General features: G+C 42.0%; 1 protein-coding gene across 1 annotated transcript in view; it reads left to right on the forward strand.

Annotated features, from left to right (window-relative positions):
* LOC135081381 (E3 ubiquitin-protein ligase UBR2) overlaps positions 1-20,350 on the forward strand; it is a 62,844-nt gene that overhangs the window by 13,782 nt on the left and 28,712 nt on the right. The window contains exons 4-13 of the mRNA XM_063976101.1: positions 783-944; positions 4,681-4,832; positions 7,346-7,491; positions 11,579-11,675; positions 12,095-12,237; positions 15,697-15,789; positions 16,853-17,100; positions 17,835-18,013; positions 18,709-18,906; positions 20,158-20,344. Of these exons, the coding sequence (XP_063832171.1) occupies positions 783-944; positions 4,681-4,832; positions 7,346-7,491; positions 11,579-11,675; positions 12,095-12,237; positions 15,697-15,789; positions 16,853-17,100; positions 17,835-18,013; positions 18,709-18,906; positions 20,158-20,344 (1,605 nt within the window). The remainder of the gene's footprint in view (positions 1-782; positions 945-4,680; positions 4,833-7,345; positions 7,492-11,578; positions 11,676-12,094; positions 12,238-15,696; positions 15,790-16,852; positions 17,101-17,834; positions 18,014-18,708; positions 18,907-20,157; positions 20,345-20,350) is intronic.

Here is a 20,350-nt window from a genome sequence, read left to right on the forward strand (position 1 = left end):
CCAATGACCCCAAGCTACCCATCCTTGTAGCTCGGGCATAATTATATTGCTGTCGCGACTGTGCGACGGCAGTGCGAGCGCAACAGCAATATAATTACGCGCGAGCGATAAGGATGTGTAGCTTGGGGTCATTGGGAAAAATTCTACGTGCTCGGAGACCGGGCTTTAAGAGCAATAATTTCATCCGTCGAAGCTATCTCATAATTCACGAAGGTAAATCTTAGTTTAAATGCAATCTTAAACTACAATACATTGTTTAGTGCCAACACACGTTATTACAGAGCCAATAGACGTTCATTGACGGGTAATTAACCAAAACATACATTATAGGCTGCCAAATCTTGTTAGCCGAATCGGTTGTATGTCGATCAATTGATTTGATCATTGCTGAGTTTTTAATAAAGCTACAGGTGATAATTGTTGTCTTGTAATTAATTTTATTTATGAAATAACTAATGACTGCGCAAATAAAAACTGTATTTAAAAAAAAATAAGTATGATCAATTAAATAATAAATAAATCTGTAATAAACAAGATAGCAGCAGGGCGCTGTATGCAGGCCGCTATCAACCGGGTGATGTGGAAATCATTGGGGGAGGCCTATGTTCAGAAGTGGACGTTATGTGGCTGAAACGGTGACTGACTTTCTTCCGTCACTTCTTATCGATGTATACCTATTTGGGACGTCTATAAGTCTCTTGAAAAGGTCCTGCATGTTCGTTTTAGCAAAATGTCGTCCATTGTAGAATTTGATTTTGACTTCGTGACGTGTTTTGCCTTAGACTGGTCGTTCGACGAGGAGCTAGCCGCCAAGCTGCTAACGGAGCCGCTAGAGCAGTTCGTGTGGGGCACCGCGGAGGGCTCGCAGCCGCCGCCGCGTCGCTCCACGCTCTGCGGCCGCGTGTTCAAGCAGGGCGAGCCAGCCTACAGCTGCCGCGAGTGTGGTGAGTGTGCCAGCGTCCCACAGTAACGAGGAGCTAGCCGCCAAGCTGCCGACGGAGCCGCTAGAGCAGGGCGTGTGGGCTCGCAGCCGCCGCCGCGCCGCTCCACGCTCTGCGGCCGCGTGTTCAAGCAGGGCGAGCCGGCCTACAGCTGCCGCGAGTGTGGTGAGTGTGCCAGCGTCCCACAGTAACGAGGAGCTAGCCGCCAAGCTGCCGACGGAGCCGCTAGAGCAGGGCGTGTGGGCTCGCAGCCGCCGCCGCGCCGCTCCACGCTCTGCGGCCGCGTGTTCAAGCAGGGCGAGCCGGCCTACAGCTGCCGCGAGTGCGGTGTAGAGATTGCAAAATCCGGATTTTTCTTAAATCCGGATTTGTGTTACGTACAAATCCGGATTATCCGGATTTTTCGAATATTGGGTAAATTTTTTAAACCATCAATTTAATTTAAATAAAACGTAGTTTTTTTCAAAAAGATGTAAGTATTTGAAGAAAAGCGTTTTATTTTATTATCGCGCATGGAATTTATTCCTCTTATTTTCGGTTTGCGCTACAAATTTCGAAATTATTTGAACCTTGCATTATTTTATTTTCGTTTTAGTACAACTGCATTTCAGAATAAAAACTTGCTTGTACCTATAAAATATTTTTTTTATTCTTTTTCTTGTCGTGTCGACAAAAAACCTATACAGCGTCCAGCCCAAAACTCCGCCACAAGAGTGGCGTTGTCAGTAGCCTTCATTAAATCTTCCTGCTTGCAGTTGTTTGGGCAGGCAGGGCACGACATCATGTGCTTCGTCGACTGGGGAACAAAACCACACTTGCACTCCAAGTTTGATCCACCCAAGAATCCCCACCTGACACCTGAACAGATTGTCCTTACTACGGCAGACCTGTCCGAAGTCTATAAAGATTTCCAGGTAGGCCAGGGGAGCTCATTTTTTTTATTATAATTTTATTTTACACTTTTAAGTTGTATTTCAATCTCAGGGCCCTGGTCATTATTTACGACCAAAGTGCTCGGGAAGACGAATCCAACGAACTCAAACTCTATAAGTTTCTGCCGTTTCGGTTAGGAGTTCCTATGGCCACCTCCTGACTTCATCATCAGGACCCTGAACATCATCTAGCACTTATGTGCTTGAAAAGACAAATCCAACAAACCCAAATTTGATGAGTTTCCACCGTTTCGTTTAGGAGTTCCTATGGCCACCTCCCGAATCCATCATCAGGACCCTGGGCATCATCTAGCACTAAAGTGCTCGAAAAGACAAATCCAACGAACCCAAGGTCGATGCGATTCCGCCGTTTCGTTTAAGAGTTCCTATGGTCACCTCTTGACTCCATCATCAACCCAGCTAAATGGTCGGCGGTATAGCCAACAACCTGTTTAGAACTCTTTTAAGGATTTCTCCACAATCACCCCCATTCTCATACAATGACATTTCGAGATGAATTAATGTAAGCAAATCGAGATGGATTAATGATGGGCGAGGTTGAAGATCTCTACTTACACTTGGCCTGCGGATGAATATGGAGAAAACAAAGCTTATGTCCAATGTCCATGTTGCGCCCTACCCAGTTTCGGTTGAGAGATCAATTCTCGAGATTGTTGACAAGTATGTCTACCTCGGACAAACGATTCAGCTGGGTAGGTCCAATTTCGAGAAAGAGGTCAATTGTCATAACTCGGCTGGGCAGCGTTTGGGAAACGACGCAACATCTTTTCGTCCAAAATACCTCAGTGCCTGAAGATTAAGGTCTACAACCAATGTGTGTTACCAGTGATGACTTATGGTTCGGAAACGTGACCTCTCACTATAGGCCTTATACAGAAGCTCGAATTGCACAGCGTGCTATGGAGAGGGCTATGCTCGGTGTTTCTTTACGAGATCGAATCAGAAATGAGGAGATCCGTAAACAAACTAAAGTCGCTGACATACTAGCCCGACGGATACAAGCTGAAGTGGCAATGGGCAGGGCACATAGTACGCAGAACTGACGGCCGATGGGGCAGCAAGGTTCTGGAGTGACATGCAATAAATAATTTGAATTTGAATTTGGAGTGGAGGCCGCGTACCGGAAAACGCAGCGTGGGACGTCCACCCACAAGGTGGACCGATAACATCATAAAGGTAGCAGGAAGGCGCTGGACGCAGGTCGCTACCAACCAGGCAACATGGAAAGCATTGGGGGGGCCTATGTTCAGCAGTGGACGTCCTATGGCTGAGATGATGATGATGATGATGACTTACACTTGCAAGGGATATTTGCCGATTTAGCTGCTCTTTAAAACTCAGCGATATGGTGTTTCAGAATCAGCGTCTCGTATAAAACTCATTGGCCGACTAGCGAATTCACTTACGCATGCGGCATGACGCGTCATTGTGCAGGCACAGTGCAGGTGTGAGTGTTGTGCGACGAAGTGCGGGTGCGTTCAATCAAAACTTCGCTTGTTTTGCATCCATGTTGCATCAAATAGATATTTTGGTTTATGATTTTATGATAAAATTTTTGGGGTAAAAATATTCGAAAAAACCGGATTTCAAAGTCAAAATCCGGATTTTTTTATAGCCTCAAAATCCGGATTTTTCAGATATTTTCGAATTTCGAATAATCCGGATTGCAATCTCTAGTGCGGTGAGTGTGCTAGCGTCCCACAGTAACGAGGAGCTAGCGTCCCACAGTAACGAGGAGCTAGCGTCCCACAGTAACGAGGAGCTAGCGTCCCACAGTAACGAGGAGCTAGCGTCCCACAGTAACGAGGAGCTAGCGTCCCACAGTAACGAGGAGCTAGCGTCCCACAGTAACGAGGAGCTAGCCGCCAAGCTGCCGAGTGAGCCGCTAGAGCAGGGCGTCGGCCTACAGCTGCCGCGAGTGTGGTGAGTGTGCCAGCGTCCCACAGTAACGAGGAGCTAGCCGCCAAGCTGCCGACGGAGCCGCTAGATCAGTTTGTGTGTCTACACGTGGGCCTACAGCTGCCGCGAGTGCGGTGAGTGTGCCAGCGTCCCACAGTAACGAGGAGCTAGCCGCCAAGCTGCCGACGGAGCCACTAGAGTAGCTCGTGTGGGCTCGCAGCCGCCGCCGCGCCGCTCCACGCTCTGCGGCCGCGTATTCAAGCAGGGCGAGCCGGCCTACAGCTGCCGCGAGTGTGGTGAGTGTGCCAGCGTCCCACAGTAACGAGGAGCTAGCCGCCAAGCTGCCGACGGAGCCGCTAGAGCAGGGCGTGTGGGCTCGCAGCCGCCGCCGCGCCGCTCCACGCTCTGCGGCCGCGTGTTCAAGCAGGGCGAGCCGGCCTACAGCTGCCGCGAGTGTGGTAAGTCTCTCCCTTAGGGAACTTATCATCCTTATCATCGAGGATAGTGATAATATGAAATGACTTGTCTCCCTTGTCACGACAGCAATATAATTACGCGCAAGCGATAAGGAACCCCAAGCTACCCAGCTTGGGGTCATTGAACGAAATTCTATCTGCTCGGCGACCGGACTTTAGGCCATATTTTCCATTTGTCTCGGAGAACGGGACTATTCCCACCTCTCGTTCCCAAATCCCACCGCTGTAACTCCTGTGTAGCCAGGATCTACAGCTTGACCAAATGACCTGGGTGATGATGATTAAATAACTTTTGCCTTTTCAACCAGTCTGACTACTGGTCAGCTTCTCCATTTGCCTCTGGCAAGTTAAAGAGCGTTGTGCTCCTACAGTAGATACTAAATGACCTGATGATGAAATGTTTCATTCCAGGCATGGACAACACGTGCGTGCTGTGCGTGGAATGCTTCAAGGTGTCCGCGCATCGCCACCACAAGTACAAGATGGGTCAGTCCGGCGGCGGCGGCTGCTGTGACTGTGGCGACACGGAGGCCTGGAAGCGGGACCCCTTCTGCGAACTACATGCGGTGAGAGGCTGCTCAATACTGTGTCTTATGTAGTTGCAATAAGGGCGAAAATGTTGCTGTAACTCCGGCGATACAGAGGATCCTATCTGCGAGTTTCATACGATGAGTCAATGTCCCTGGTCGTGTCTCAACACTGTGTCATGTCACATGCGGTAAGTCGCTGCCTCTGGTCTAGTTCAACACTGTGTCTTATACAGGGTGTCCCGTAATGTAACGTCAAGCCGGAACTGGGTGTTGAGGCAAGTTGTGCTGGTTATCAGAAAAATATAAAAAAAAATCTATGTGGCATATTTTAAAAATAATAGGCATTTAAAAAAAATCAAAAAATTCTACTCCAGGTGACGGTCCTTTTGCTCGTGTTGCCACAAATCTTCACTTTTTCCAAATTTTTTTTTGTTATGTAACCCTGAATAATGCTTCTCTAAATTGTTATCAAAATTACAAAACCAGCTGCTCCAGCTTGGATGAAAAAAATACATTATTCTCAAAAAAAAATTCAAAATAAAAATTTTGCCTAGTTTAAACTGACTGTACTGAAAAAAAAATGTACTACGCGAGTGTGGCAAGTGACGTCATAATTTGGCGCATTTAGTAAGGATTCCAAAATGGTATAACACTTGGTAAATTTTTGCTGCAATTGTCGACAATTTTTGTTTTTTTTGGAAATAGTCCCGTTTTTAACTTTATTTACCTTGGTTAAAAATTATTATTCTAATGTGCCCAAAAGTCACAGAAACTTTTGTCACCATGACAGTAATTAGTAGTTGACATACTGTGACAACTGTGCTCTGCCTGCACTTGTACTTGGTAACACAGGGATAATAAGGATATGAAGTTTCGGTTATGGATACGGTTACGGATATTAGAATAATATTATACCGGTTTCGGTTACGGTCACGGATATGAAATCATTTCAGATTATCCGAAAGTCTCGGATAATTTCGGTTACGGAATTATTAGAATTTCAAAAATGTAGGTATAATATAATACAAATAGCAAGATGCTGCGTGAGCGTGACCCACATAGCTACTTTATGTACCAACTAAGACGACACCTATGTACGATAAAGGTAAAACAGGCTGGCATATTAGATGGTGCCAGCGAATGCCAGACAAGTTGGTAACAAATATTAAGATTTAAGGTAAAATTCCAAGACGGGCCGCAGACCGCAAACTGCAACCGCAAACTGCAAAACTATGAAATCGGCAACGCGGCATTGCAGCTGCGGCGTGTATACTGCAAATTTCATAGAGTTTTGCAGTTTGGCCTTTATCCGAAACTATCCGTAACTTTTGAATCAGTTTCGGTTACGGTTATGGACATTTTTTTATTTCGGATATCCGATAGTTTCGGTTACGGTTACGGATATCCATAACATCCCTGCTTGGTAAGATGGCCCTCTTCGTGGCTTCTCCACCTCACTTAAGCCAGAAACTTAAATTTTGGGCACATTAGAATAATATTTTTAACCAAGGTAGATAAAGTTAAAAACGGGATTATTTCCAAAAAACCAAAAATTGTCGACAATTACAGCAAAAATTTACCAAGTGTTATACCACTTTGGAATCCTTACTAAATGCGCCAAATTATGACGTCACTTGCCACACTCGCGTAGTACATTTTTTTTTCAGTACAGTCAGTTTAAACTAGACAAAATTTTTATTTTGAATTTTTTTTTGAGAATAATGTATTTTTTTCATCCAAGCTGGAGCAGCTGGTTTCGTAATTTTGATAACAATTTAGAGAAGCATTATTCAGGGTTACATAACAAAAAAAAAATTTGGAAAAAGTGAAGATTTGTGGCAACACGAGCAAAAGGACCGTCACCTGGAGTAGAATTTTTTGTTTTTTTTTAAATGCCTATTATTTTTAAAATATGCCACATAGATTTTTTTTTATATTTTTCTGATAACCAGCACAACTTGCCTCAACACCCAGTTCCGGCTTGACGTTACATTACGGGACACCCTGTATATTTGCCATAAGGTTGAGATTGTTGCTGCGACTGTGGCGACACGGAGGCCTGGAAGCGGGACCCCTTCTGTGAACTACATGCGGTAAGTCATGCGCAAATATAGCGGGGGGCCGGGGTGGCACGCCTTTCCTGGTGCCTCCTCCAGGATGTTGGGCTACCGATTCAAAGATGTTAGTTGATCGCACATGGATGTCAGGGGCCAGACCCCCCTGAAAAGTACCCTAGATACGCCAATGGGTAAGTCGCTGCTCTACCTTGTTTTATCTGGTTATAATAAGTACGATTACTGCAACGAATACCATATAGGTTTCAATAGGCTGTTAACTGTTATACAGGTCTGCTCCGATCTGTTCTCATGCGAATCGGATGGAATGAGCTTGCCTATTAGCGAATTAGCGAGAAACAGGCAATTTCTGAAACCTGGAGTATGTACCTATTAAATACAGAAGAATAGAGGGGTTTACGAAAGTAAAATAAGAAATACACAGCTTGTCTCTCTCCTTTGGCTCTTAAATATTCTTTATTATGTGCCCAGGCGCCGGCCGATGCAGCGGAGCAGCCGTGCGCTCACGTGAGTGCTGACGTCATCGAGCGCATGAAGATAGTCGCGTCCGTCTGCCTGTCCTACAGCCTGCGCCTGCTCACGCACGACCACGCGCCCAGCCTGCCCAACGACCTGAGGTGCGTCATCACAGTCGTTTCTAGGGATGTTATGGATATAAAATAAATAAATAAAAAATAAAATAAAAATAAAAAGTATATTTATTTCAGATAACAGGGATCCATCCATAATGTTAGTAAAAACTTAGGCTATGTTAGTATCTTATTTCTAAAACAGACTTCGTCCTGCTGAGCATGTGGCCGATCAGTGGACAATCCCCACTATCGGCTATCTCCTTCAGTACGCTGTGGCAGCTGCCGCGCACTCTGTGCAGTAATGATATGTAGTGGTTATGGATACGGTTACGTATATAGGAATAATATTATACCGGTTTCGGTTACGGTTACGGATATTTTTTTATTTCGGATATCCGAAAGTTTCGGTTACGGTTACAGATATACATATTTGCTTTAGAATGTAATTTGCAACAGTTGTCCAACACGGTTCATACATGGCCGCACACTTTACATCAATTAAAAAGTAATAAAAATTTATACTAGATGGCATTATAAAGGTAAATCAGGTTGTTTTGCCTTTACATATAATGCTATACAAAAAAATATTTACTATAACGGGTGTAAAAAAACCTATCCCGAAGCCGAAGACTACTTATTCTCCACATCATGGGGATCATTTTTTTCTTTGGGACCATACCTGGGAAACTTGTGGTTTAGGAGATATTGAAGGTCAAAGTCAGAATATTTTTTTCAAGGTTTTTACATTATCAATTTCAATTCGTTGTTTAAAATTTTTTTTTCTAAGAAACCTTATTAAAATTTTGAGTATTTTCGTCACAATAAGGCTTTTGTCTTTACAATAAGAAATGGAAAGCAGCGCGCGCACACACGCTCAAGCGCTGCCCCCACGCCCCGAACCGCAACCCGCGCTCGCCCATGAGTCATTCAACTCTACTGTGAGTTCAACGACTACGACTGGACCAACTGAACTGATCTTAATCCAAATCTACCTAGTTTGTAAAAATGAAATGAGTACTTAAATTAGTTACTTACACCTTAATATCACCTTACCAGTTTAGTTTTTATTCTAAAAAATAATAAATTACATTTTAATAAATAAAAACCCTTTACACCAATTTGTTTCTTTCCGCAAATTAAATAATCTTACAGAACCTAGGTTGTTAACTAAACCGTGCTTTTACGCATAACCGTTATTCTATCACAATGTATTATCACAGGTCTTATTAGCTACGCAAGTGTGATAAGCGTAAGTAGGTATCATTAAAAAGTACCGTAAACAGATGAATAATGATCTTTTGAATGAGGCCTGTCATTCTTTACATTAATAACTCTCTACTTCAATAACTTAAGTCTTTACGATAGTAATAAAATTCATAAAGTAAAACTCAAATTATTGCTTAACCACACCGCTCTAAACGCCTAGAGTAAACACCTGGCAATGTTACTTCTATCGTTGATTAAGGCATTCACTTTCGATAGGAGTGATGATTGTGTGTTCTTTAAACTTAATTGATTTCAGCAACTAAATAAAAAGGTCTCTTTTTTCAGTCTTCCTTCCTTACTCATTACTTCCTTTCTTCATAATTTACTTGAAATAAATAATGGTTATGCACGCGATTCTAAATAAACGTAATTTTAATCGTTAATCACAGGCAGTAAGCAGATGTGATAAACTTGTATCATTAAAAAGTACTGTAAACAAATGACAAATGCTCTTACACACAGGTTCATTATTTCTAGCTCTCTAACTTAATAAATTTTACGTCTTTACGATAGTAATTAATAAAATAAAACTTAACTTACTTATTACTGCAATTTGAACGCCTAGAAATAACACACTGGCAAACTCTTGCTCCTTCACTTTCGATGGGAGATTAAAACATAAGATTTTATTTTTAAACTCGATTGATTTTAGAAACTAAACAAAATTTCATATCTTTTAGCACTTCTTTCATACCAATTACTTCCATTCTTCAACATAAAAAGATTCATCGTCTTGTTCGTGATTATTTTAAATGAACGTAACTTTATTACACGGAATAACTATCAAAATGTATTGATATTCTTATTGTTTTATTAATAACGATTGCGCATCTACAATTCATTCAAATTTGAGTATTTTGGAAGCTTGCTTAAAGCATTAATTATTATTAAGTATGCTAGGACGGATCTTTAGTTAACAAAGATTAATCAAAGTATTTTTGCCGCCGCTTTTACAATCTCATTCGTTGATAGACTTGCCTGTACTAAAGTGATGAAATTACATTTTTGTTAAGTTAAAAATTACGTAAATTTGTAGTTGAAAATGAAGAGTAATAACAAAGCGCTACCGATTCACGACGACACATTCGATAGACGTATTGCTTGACTGTTATTGGTCAGTCAGTCTCGCCGCGCGGGGCAGTGCCTTTGTTGCGAGGGGCCGCTCGCGCCTCGCGTTGCTCGCACGGCCAGTTCGGTTTCTTCGGCCGTCGAATGCGCTTGCGACTTTTGATTGTTTTCTCGTGCGGATAGTTAGTGTGTGAACGTGTGATAGTGAGTGTGGTAATAGTGAATGTGTGTTAGAAAGATGCCTAACCATACGTACAGTGCTCGTGAGTACGTAAACATGGTTTACTGTTATGGGAGGGCACGTGGAAACGCATCTGAAGCCCTGCAGGCTGTAGGTATCGGGCTAAACATCCTACAGCGCACCACCGTACTGATGCACGTATTATTGTTCTGGCTGTACAACGTCTGTTGGACAATCAGCCGATTGTGCCTCCGTCCGCCTCGTCTAGGTGTGTATTGTGTCGGATTTGAGGAACTTAAATACCGGTCTGTACGTGAAGGAATACTGGAGCGCGCATCAAAACACGATTTACCTGGCACGCGTTTGCTTGCACGTGGAAGGCCGTCAGTTCGAGCCACAACTTGTCCGGTTGGAGCGGCCGATTCCAGACGACGTCGAAGGGGATTAGTCGGTAAGTACTTAGTTCTAAACCTAAACAAATGCTAAAGGAATGTGTTTTTTAAATGTAGGAAGTGAATAATCTGGTAATTTTGTGTACAAAATACTTCTGCGGTCGCGGTATCGGTAGGTAGTGGCGGGAAAGCGCGTACGCTCCAACCAATACACTCACACACACATAGGCACGGTCATTGCGTTGCGTGGCGCGCTGTACATTGCGGGCTGCGGAATATTGTATTTTTTTTAATCATAAAAATAAAAAATATTTCCCACCAATAATATTTTGTAATATTACTTGGTTGGGTGTACAGAAGGCGTAGTTTCAGTCTTCGTGATAGGTTTTTTTACACCCTGTATAATATAACTATCCGAAACTATTGAATCGGTTACGGTTACGGATATCCATAACATCCCTGGTTTCAGCCAAATAACGTCCGCTGCTGAACATAGGTCTCAATGATTTCCATATCGCGTGGTTGGTAGTAGCCTGCATCCAGCGCCTTCCTGCTACCTTTATGAGGTTGTCGGTATAGACGGCAACGGTACAGTGCATTGGACACTGAACTGTCCCACCTGTGACAGTGACAGGGGGGCGCCACCGTCAATACCGGATCGCTGGTTACTATTTTTGCCATGTTTGGAAACCATATAGTTGAACGATGGTGGCACCCCCCTGTCAGTGAGTTTGGTGGGACAGTTCAGTGTAGGTAATCTATACACCTTGTGGGTGGATATCCCACGCTGCGTTTTCCGGTACGTGGCCTCCACTCCAGTACCTTTAGCACGAAAAACTTTCAACTTCGAATCGTTTGCGTATTCGAATCGCCATCAAAAGATTTAGTACGAAAATTACAACAGCGGCCGTGTGAACGCGTATCGTAAAGTGAACTTAGTATGAGAAATGGTTGCACGAAACATATTTTGACAATCAAAATTGTCAAGTTATCGTTTAATTCGAAGGTTGAGTATAGAATTTGCGAAAGTTGTTCATGCTAGAGGTACTGAACCTACATCCCATACTACTATCCCATCAGCCGTCAGTTCTGTTTACTATGTGCCCTGCCCATTGCCACTTCAGCTTGCTAATCTGTCGGGCGATGTCAGCGACTTTAGTTCGTTTACGGATCTCCTCATTTCTGATACGACCATGTAAAGAAACACCGTGTGTATTGCTTACAGATTAAAAGACGCCGAGAGGGATCTCCTGCAGATCCTAGATTCGCCCGATCGGTACTGCACTGTTCTCTACAACGATGAAACACACACATTTGAACAGGTTCGTAGTACATGACTTTATGATGGATCAGTAGATTTTCTAGCGACTTCACCAGTTTTATTGTATACCGAAATCTGCATTTTAACACCTTATTAAGGAGGAAAGAAAAAAATCATATTGGGTTTTGGCTTTTGACGCCGTCACTTCAACTGAAAAATCTGTTTCTAATTTAAATTGGAACTAAGACACGTGAATGATACATTTCAAAGTCGAAGAAAACAGTTTTTTTTATTATTATTGAAATCTTTTAAATTTAGATATTTTACTTTTTGTTTGTACTGTACATACGTAGTTTATTCAAAAAATACAAAACACCATACGCAATGGTTTAAATATTATTTAAAAAAAATAAAACAAATGTTTTACGTACTTGTTGCGTTGGTATATTGCGTTAAAACAATCTATTTCGCAATCCGTAGGTGATCACGACACTGACGCGCGTGATGAAGTGCAACCACCGCGACGCCGTGGAGTTGGTGACGCTGATCGACCGCGAGGGCCGCGCGCTCGTCAAGTGCAGCACCTTCCAAGTCGCCGATAAGCTTAAAGGCGACATCGAGACGTAAGTTGCTGGCGTGTGCTGAACATCCATAGTACACTGGACCGCAAAGAAAAAGGGTCGGTCAGAAAATCATCAATATCTTCAAAAGTACCTCGCCTAGCATTATGAAATAAAAAACTAAATTAATTGAAGTTTAATAAATATGTGAAATAAATAAAAATACGCAGTTCTTTCAGTTTGTTCCGTTTCAAAAAACTAAGGTTAGGTAAGTTATAGAAGATTTTCTAACCGTCTTTTTTTTGCGGTCCAGTAGTGTGTTAGGGCTATGAGGGCTATCGTTTTACGTAATAATTTGGCACCACTGGCGATTAACATCTACTCTACGACATTTACTCTACGATAGTCTTCCTACCGCTTGAAAGCTCACCAATCCACCAATCGGCGCCACTATCATCGCCACTAACCAGTGACAGTAACCTTACTTTACTGTGGTGCCAACTGGTGAGCGCTAAAACGATAGCCCTCGTTGATACCACTAGTATTGACATACACTCAACATCAAATAAACCGCACCTTCCGCGACGCGAACTTTAAATATTTTCTTCCTAACAATGAAGAATGTTCACTAATTTTGTTTTTTAGCTTTCTGTATTCTCTGTTAAAAATAAAAAATACACGTGAAAGAATTATTTCGATACGTCAATTAGTTTCCAAGATAATTATTGAATTTTAAAAGTGCGGGCGGCAGCCGGCCCGCCATTTTATGCGCGTGACGTCATATCACAGTGACTGGCTCATATTTGTATGGGTGGAATCTTGCAAGCTGAATTAAGACCCACTTCCAGGCAACCGATTAAGCTGAAATTTCGCAAACACATGTGATTTGGATGACTATGCAATATTATGATGACATGGAGCTGATCTGATGATGGAGCTGGAAGGTGGCCATAGGAACTCTATAATAAAACGACTTAAATCCATCGAGTTTGGGCTCGTTCGTTTTGTATTGATGAGTACTTTAATTCTATATAGTAAACAGGGTCTAATGATGGAGCTGGAAGGTAATTCGCAATAAAACGACACAATCGCATCAAGTTTGGGTTTGGTTCAATTTTAATTTCTGTGATGGGTCTGGGTGTTAATATGTATAATAAGTTTGTATTTACAAAAAAAATGTATTTAAGTATGTTTATATCCGTTTTCTAGTGAGCGGAAACTGTGAATGTACGTAACGCGGGGTCACGTGACCGTCGGCGGGACTCAATATTTAAGCGAACTTAGAATGCATATAAAATCATAACTACTGGGTATTTTTGAATGAAATAAAAACTAATGTATTTGTAAATGTAAAAGCCTAACTGTAACATAGGTTTCAAGTGATTTTGCATACCTAGTAACATTCTCAATTATTTGAAAGCCCAATAAATGTTCTTAAAGAAAAACACATTTAATTTCTAAATAAATGATTAACATATACCATAAATGTGACTTGAAAGAAGACCTCACTTGGGGCTCACCTCTGGGTTCAATTAGACCAATTTTTATGGTTATAAACCAAATAATGATCTCACGTGTCCTCTTTCACAGATGGATTGCGATTAATCTTAACAGTTTTATAGCCATAAAAGTTGACTCAAGCGTAGCTACCTATTTTTTGAAGAAGTGACTCTGCTGGATCCTTCTAAAGACACATTTTTGGGGTAAAAACCTTTCCTTTAATGCATACGTTTGAAAGTGCTTGTCGCGGGAGGTGCGATTTATTTGATGTCAAGTGTACTTTGAAAGTGAGTAGATTTTACGTCTACAGATGAATTTTATTATTTTGTAGTTTTAATTTAACTGGCATAAAATTATACAGAAAAAGACTTACATCACAATATAAACGTATATAATTAAGATAGGTTTAAGTTATGCACATAATAGTAGTTCTAGAATACTAACTGAGCTTGTCTTTCGCAATAACTCTAAAGATTGTGGTAAGTATTTTGTTGAATTTGTTGAAGTTACACATTATACTTACCACTATCGAATTCTTTTGCTGCTAACACACATTGCTTGTTCTATCCTCTAACTTTTCGAGTTCAGCTTTACGCCAGGCAGAATATAATAAAACAAAAGAACAAAGGCATAAAGAGGGCGGACACCATATTGACCTATTTGTACGAAGTAACTATTTTTTAAATTAATTATATACAACTGAAGGTTTTTCTTAAAATCAATCGCCTCTTCCCAGGGAATAAGAGATGAAATAAGTTGGGTTTTTAACATTCTATTGATTTTCTCTTGGTGGACTGTTCATCCAACAATTTTATAGAGAACTGACCAAAAAGATGGCTATCGTTTTTGATGGCAAGTGTCTTGACAACCTCAAAGCGTTTAATTCCTTGTCTCTGCGCTTGATTTTTTTGTAATATACTATACAATCGGCTCTTAATTACTTTTGCTGAAAAATGTATAAAAAACTGCGCTGAAAATGCATATTATTCACACGTGTCTTAAAAGCTTCAGAGCGTTTAATTCCTTGTCTCTACACTACCAATATCTTGCCTGATATCCACGCTTACGAGCTTTCAGTTTTTCAAAATTAAGTAAATCGGCTCTTAAAATAATAATACTAGCTTTCCGCCAGCGGCTTCGCCCGCGTGGATTTTTGTCTGTCACAGAAAAACCTTATCGCGCGCGTCCCTGTTTCAAAAACCGGGATAAAAATTATCCTATATCCTTTTCCGGGACTCAAACTATCTCTATGCCAAATTTCATCAAAATCGCATCAGTGGTGAAAGCGTGACAGATAGACAGAGTTACTTTCGCATTTATAATATTAGTATAGATATAGATAGTATAGATAGATAATAGTTACTCCAAGATTGCGAAAAATAATATAATAATATAAAAAACTGGCCCAAAAGATGCCTACAACTCATGTCTAAAAAGCCTTGGGACGTATTATTTGTCTCTACCAATATTTGCGTCCAAGCCTCAAGAGCGTTCAATTATGGTTAAAGACACTTTATTTCTCATAAGAATACAAATTTGATTCACTAACATTTTAATACATTTTTATAAGCGACACGAGCTTCGCTAAAAACAAAGAAATAATAAAGTATCACTAAACTACTAATTACTTGTCGCTACAATATGAATATTTGCCAATCCTGCCTGGTATCTACGCTTACGAGCGACGAGCGTTACCTCGCCTGGCGTATGCTGAATCGAATGTACCTACTACTACTATTTCTATTTATTTATATTATCCGGCAGACAGTGGTGACTGAGTTTGTTGCGGCGCTTCTTCTCAGCACTTGCCAAATGTTGGTCTCGAAGCGCTGGTAGGGCAAAAAGATTATGAGACATGTAGAGGCTCCTTAAGAGCAAAATGACGATTTGTAAGAACTATTTATTAGTCCAAACAAATAAAGAAATTTTGACTTTGACTTTGACATTTTGACTTTGACTTTGTATCGCTGTCCGGTGGCGTGACGTGCGAATGTTACTCAGCTGCACGGCGATGTTCGAAAGGTTCACGTCGCGGCACGGGCCCAGCCTGAAGGTGCTCGTTATGCACGCGCACGTCATCGCGCACCAGACCTTCGCCATGAAGCTGCTCAACTGGTGAGTCCGTTTTCTTATTTCAATAGGCTAGTTTCCTAAAAAAAATTTTTTACTCCGTCATGTTTAATATCAAAAAATATTGGACACATATATTTTTATTTGTCAATCTAACAAATAATTACATAGTTATGGTGCGTTGAAGTTCCGCACGACGTCACAACGTGCGGCACTTTTATGCACGCATTGACGTCACGGGCCTCTTCTTATGAACTTTGGCGCGCTTTATCTCTTTAAATTTTCATTAGTTTGAAAAAGTGAATAATACGTGTAGAGTGTTTTTTGATAAGTTAACTGACGGACTAATTAAAACTTGCTTTTTGACCCAGGAAACATCCCTATTGTAGATTTATCCCCTTACTAAAAATAGGTGTAAAGTCCGGAAGTCCGATCCGGTGACCCCAAACTACCCATCCTTATCGCACCCGCGTAATTATATTGCTGTCGCGCTTGCACACTCGCTTCGGCCGCCCGTCGCACAGTCGCGACAGCAACATAATTACGCGCGAGCGATAAGGATGAGGAGCTTGGGGTCAGTGGATGAAATTCTATGTGCTCGGCGACCGGACTTTGGGCCCCTGATAAATTGGAAGATTGTGTCCTGAAGCGGAGACTAAATGATGATGTTAATAAAGTTTCACGTCCGTTGAATACCACGTTAAAACATAATTTCTTTACAACAAAATTCAGCACGGTTAAAAGAAATAATGCCACGATTTGGTCAAACTGACCGAGGGACTCTAGAACTCACGACGAATACACGACGGGTAAATTGAAAACGCTACTTTGTGGTTTGGTGTTCAACGTGATCGTATCGTTAGGAATTTGACATTTTAATATTCTCATCAGAAATTCAGTAAAATTAAATTTCCACGTTCACTCTTCTACATTGGAGATACCACATAGATTTAGAACTCAAATCTTTGGCCAAAACAAATAACCTGACCGTTTTCCTATTTCATCTTAGAGTCAATTTTTAATCGAAAAGTTTCAGTATTAGAAGACCAAATTTATTTTGCTTGTAATATTTGAATCTCGTGCCCAATATAAAGCAACCGTATTCCAGGCTCCAGAACTTCGTGTGCCGTGAGCCGAGTCTCCGCTTGGCTCTTAGCCAAGTGGCCCTCGGGGAAGAGGCGTGGGGGGGCGGTAGCACCACCCTTTGTGGAGGGGGCGTGGCTGGTGCTGTCATGCAGAACGACTTCCGCATGTGGAAGGCCGCTCGCACCGCCTGGCATCGCCTGCTGATAGCTACTACCCTCATGGATTATTCAACTAAGAAAGCCATGGCTATTCTCTTCACTAAGAACTATGGTGAGTGAATTATTTGCATGTGGGCGTGGCCTAAACTTGGGGGGGGGGGGGGGGGGGGGTCATGCAGAACGACTTCCGCATGTGGAAGGCAGCCCGCACCGCCTGGCATCGCTTGCTGATAGCTACAACACTCATGGATTACTCAACTAAGAAAGCGATGGCTATTCTCTTCACTAAGAACTATGGTGAGTGAATTATTTGCATCTGGGCGTGGCCTAAACTTGGGGCGTGGTCATGCAGAACGACTTCCGCATGTGGAAGGCCGCCCGCACCGCCTGGCATCGCCTGCTGATAGCTACTACCCTCATGGACTATTCAACTAAGAAGGCGATGGCTACTTTTCACTAAGAACTATGGTGAGGGAACTTCCGAATTCAGGTGTGATAAACGGACCCCATCGCCAACAATCGTCATATTTATGGGCTACTCGATTGCGAAACTCTTTACTAAAAATGATGGTGACTGGGGCCCACATTGTGGGTGTAGATATGAGAAGGCGGGCCTATACGGCCTGAAATCAGCTACTCATTGCCAGGATAGAAAATAAGGTTAAAAAAAAGTTCCAAAAGTTATAGACATTTATAGAAATTAATTTATCGACCACCTAAGAAAATTGACGCACAGAAGTAAAACCGTGTTTGGTTCTAACATATAAAACAATCTAGCTCTTTAGCTCAAACACAATAAGCTACCAAATAATGACCCTTTTTAACTCAACAATAACTTGTTTCCAGCGTCAATACTAAAGGACTTCATCCGCGACGACCACGACCACTCGTTCTCGATCTCATCGCTATCCGTTCAGCTGTACACCACGCCGACTCTCGCGCACCACCTCATCGCCTACCAAGACGCACTGTTTGTCGTCATCAACACGTTTGTCAGCGAGTGCAATCGTCGTTGTAACAATAAGGTAAATTACGCCATTTTGTCTCTTTTGTCAGTTGATGTAATATTTAGGCTGAGTTGCACCACCTAACTTTAACGGTAACTATTACGATAACCGGTGTATTTTCTATGGAGTTTGACAGATTTTTGACGTTTGTCACAGTTAAAGTAAGATGGTGCAACCCACCCTTAGCCTCAGTTGCACCACTTTAACTTTAACTGGTGTTTTTGTATGTTATTTGTAACGTCAGTGGGCGGAATGTGAGTTTACATCAAACGTCGTCCCTAGGGCGCGTTAAAAGATGAAGATTTTGTTCTTGAAAGTCTCCGCTGGGAGCGCTGTACAATCCGTCATACATAAAACATTTTTACCTAGTCGATATGGAATGCGTTTGACGTAAACTCACACTACGCCCCCTGATATAGTTAAAGTAAGATGGTGCAACCCTGGCTTAATTTAGTTCGGTTTTGATCAGCCGCGATGCACAGGTTGACCCTTGAGACACTACTTGAGACCATTTATACACTGCGACTGATAGTATCGTTACTAATGTTTTTTAACCACAGCGAGGAATCTCTTGGTCTGATTCTCACCTCATAGAAAATTATGATCGTCGGTCTATGAAGTAGGGGCTTGCCTACACTATGTCTTCCACTAGACACTTTTCTTCTATAAGTTTATCATGCTACAAAACTACATTTCTTTTATGAATTCTCCAGGGTCGTCTGGAATTCGACCGCAACATCATCTCGATGGGCTTCAAGCGAGCACAATTCATTCTGTACGACGTGAAGTATCTTCTCAGCTCCGTGCCGACGTCATTCGACGACGACCTAAGGAAGGGCTTCCTGCACGGGCTTTCTCTGATGCTTAACCTGCTAGTCATGATGCAGGGAATGGACTCGGTGGTCAGACAAGTGAGTATATACACCACTACATTTTTATCACCGAAAAAAAATTAACAGGTTATGTAGAAATGTGTGAAAAATTTAAAGTAAAAAAATAATATTTTTCATGAAGTTAATTTTTTTAAGTCCGTATTTTACGCGTCACAGCTGGAGCACTCCGCTGCTCGCTAGAGTAGTCGTACGCGCTCGCACATTGCCCCGATCTGTCTGTCTCGCTCACGCTTCGACCACGCTTCCTGTGTTATTATTACTTACTTAGCTAACTTCAAGTAATTTTGAGTTCTAATAAATGTTTCATTATTTTACGTAAATAGTGCTAGCGACGCGTGTGTCCATAAATTACCAATTTTGGGATGAAATTTTGAGTAACTTTATTTAACTTTTTTTTTGCATTTATAAATAGGATCAGTATCAATAACTCATTACCCAGATTTTTTTTTCGGTGATAAAAATGTAGTGGTGTATAATGATCGTATTTGTGTTCACTAGTTGGCGCCACTAGCGAGTGACTGAACTGTAGCCATATACACGTAACAAAACTTCAACGACAACAAAACGCTGAGTTGCGATCCTATCGAGTAATCGTTCTATCGAAATGACCCTTGTGAATACGGATTTAGAACTGGTTTTCAATGGGGCAACTTCTGAACGTCAGCGAGATTTTGACTGTCAAAATACGTGAATTTGGCCACTGTATAATGGCGGCCACCCTTGTGAGTGCATACGGTATCCTTGCACTGTTCAACGATCATTAGTTGGTGCCATGTTTTATCTATTAGCGAGTGACAGAACCTTACTTTACAGTGGTGTTAACTGGTGAGGGCAAATACGGTAGCACTCATTGCTTAATGTTTTGGGAACCTTTGTAACCGTGTCTCCGGTTATCTCCTATGATCAGTATAAACCTGCCAAGAACCTCATTGTGTGTTTGAAAACGAATCTATTTTTATTTTACTTCTGTAATACGTACCTTAACCTGACTTCGAACTTTATTGCCTTATGTTATTGTCTTAGAACAATGAGGAATAATCTGTGAGAACTTCGCATTTTGACAGCTTAAAATTTATTTTAATTTGTTGATTATTCCCACTCCCTGCCCTACCGTTACCGTGACAGCTATCGTAGTCCGGGATAGTTGGGGATAAAAGTGGCTTCTATTTGAGGGTTAACGTATGATCTTACCATTATGGGGAAAAAGTGGTTTGGATTGATGATTGAGGAATCGCAGGAAATCCATTAACGTATGATCTGGTCAACCAGGTGGGCCAACATATGGAGTACGAGCCGGAGTGGGAGTCTGCCTTCAACCTCCACGTGAAGCTCGCGCACAGCATCACGCTGTCCCTCGACTGGTGCTCAGCAGAGCGCGCCGTGGCCGCCAGCGCCTACCGCATGGCGCTGCGGCGGCACTGCGACACCTACACCGCGCCGCCCCGGGTGCTGCGAGGTATGT

This window comes from Ostrinia nubilalis, chromosome 19 (genome assembly GCF_963855985.1).
Source record: "Ostrinia nubilalis chromosome 19, ilOstNubi1.1, whole genome shotgun sequence".
Lineage (NCBI taxonomy): Eukaryota > Metazoa > Arthropoda > Insecta > Lepidoptera > Crambidae > Ostrinia > Ostrinia nubilalis.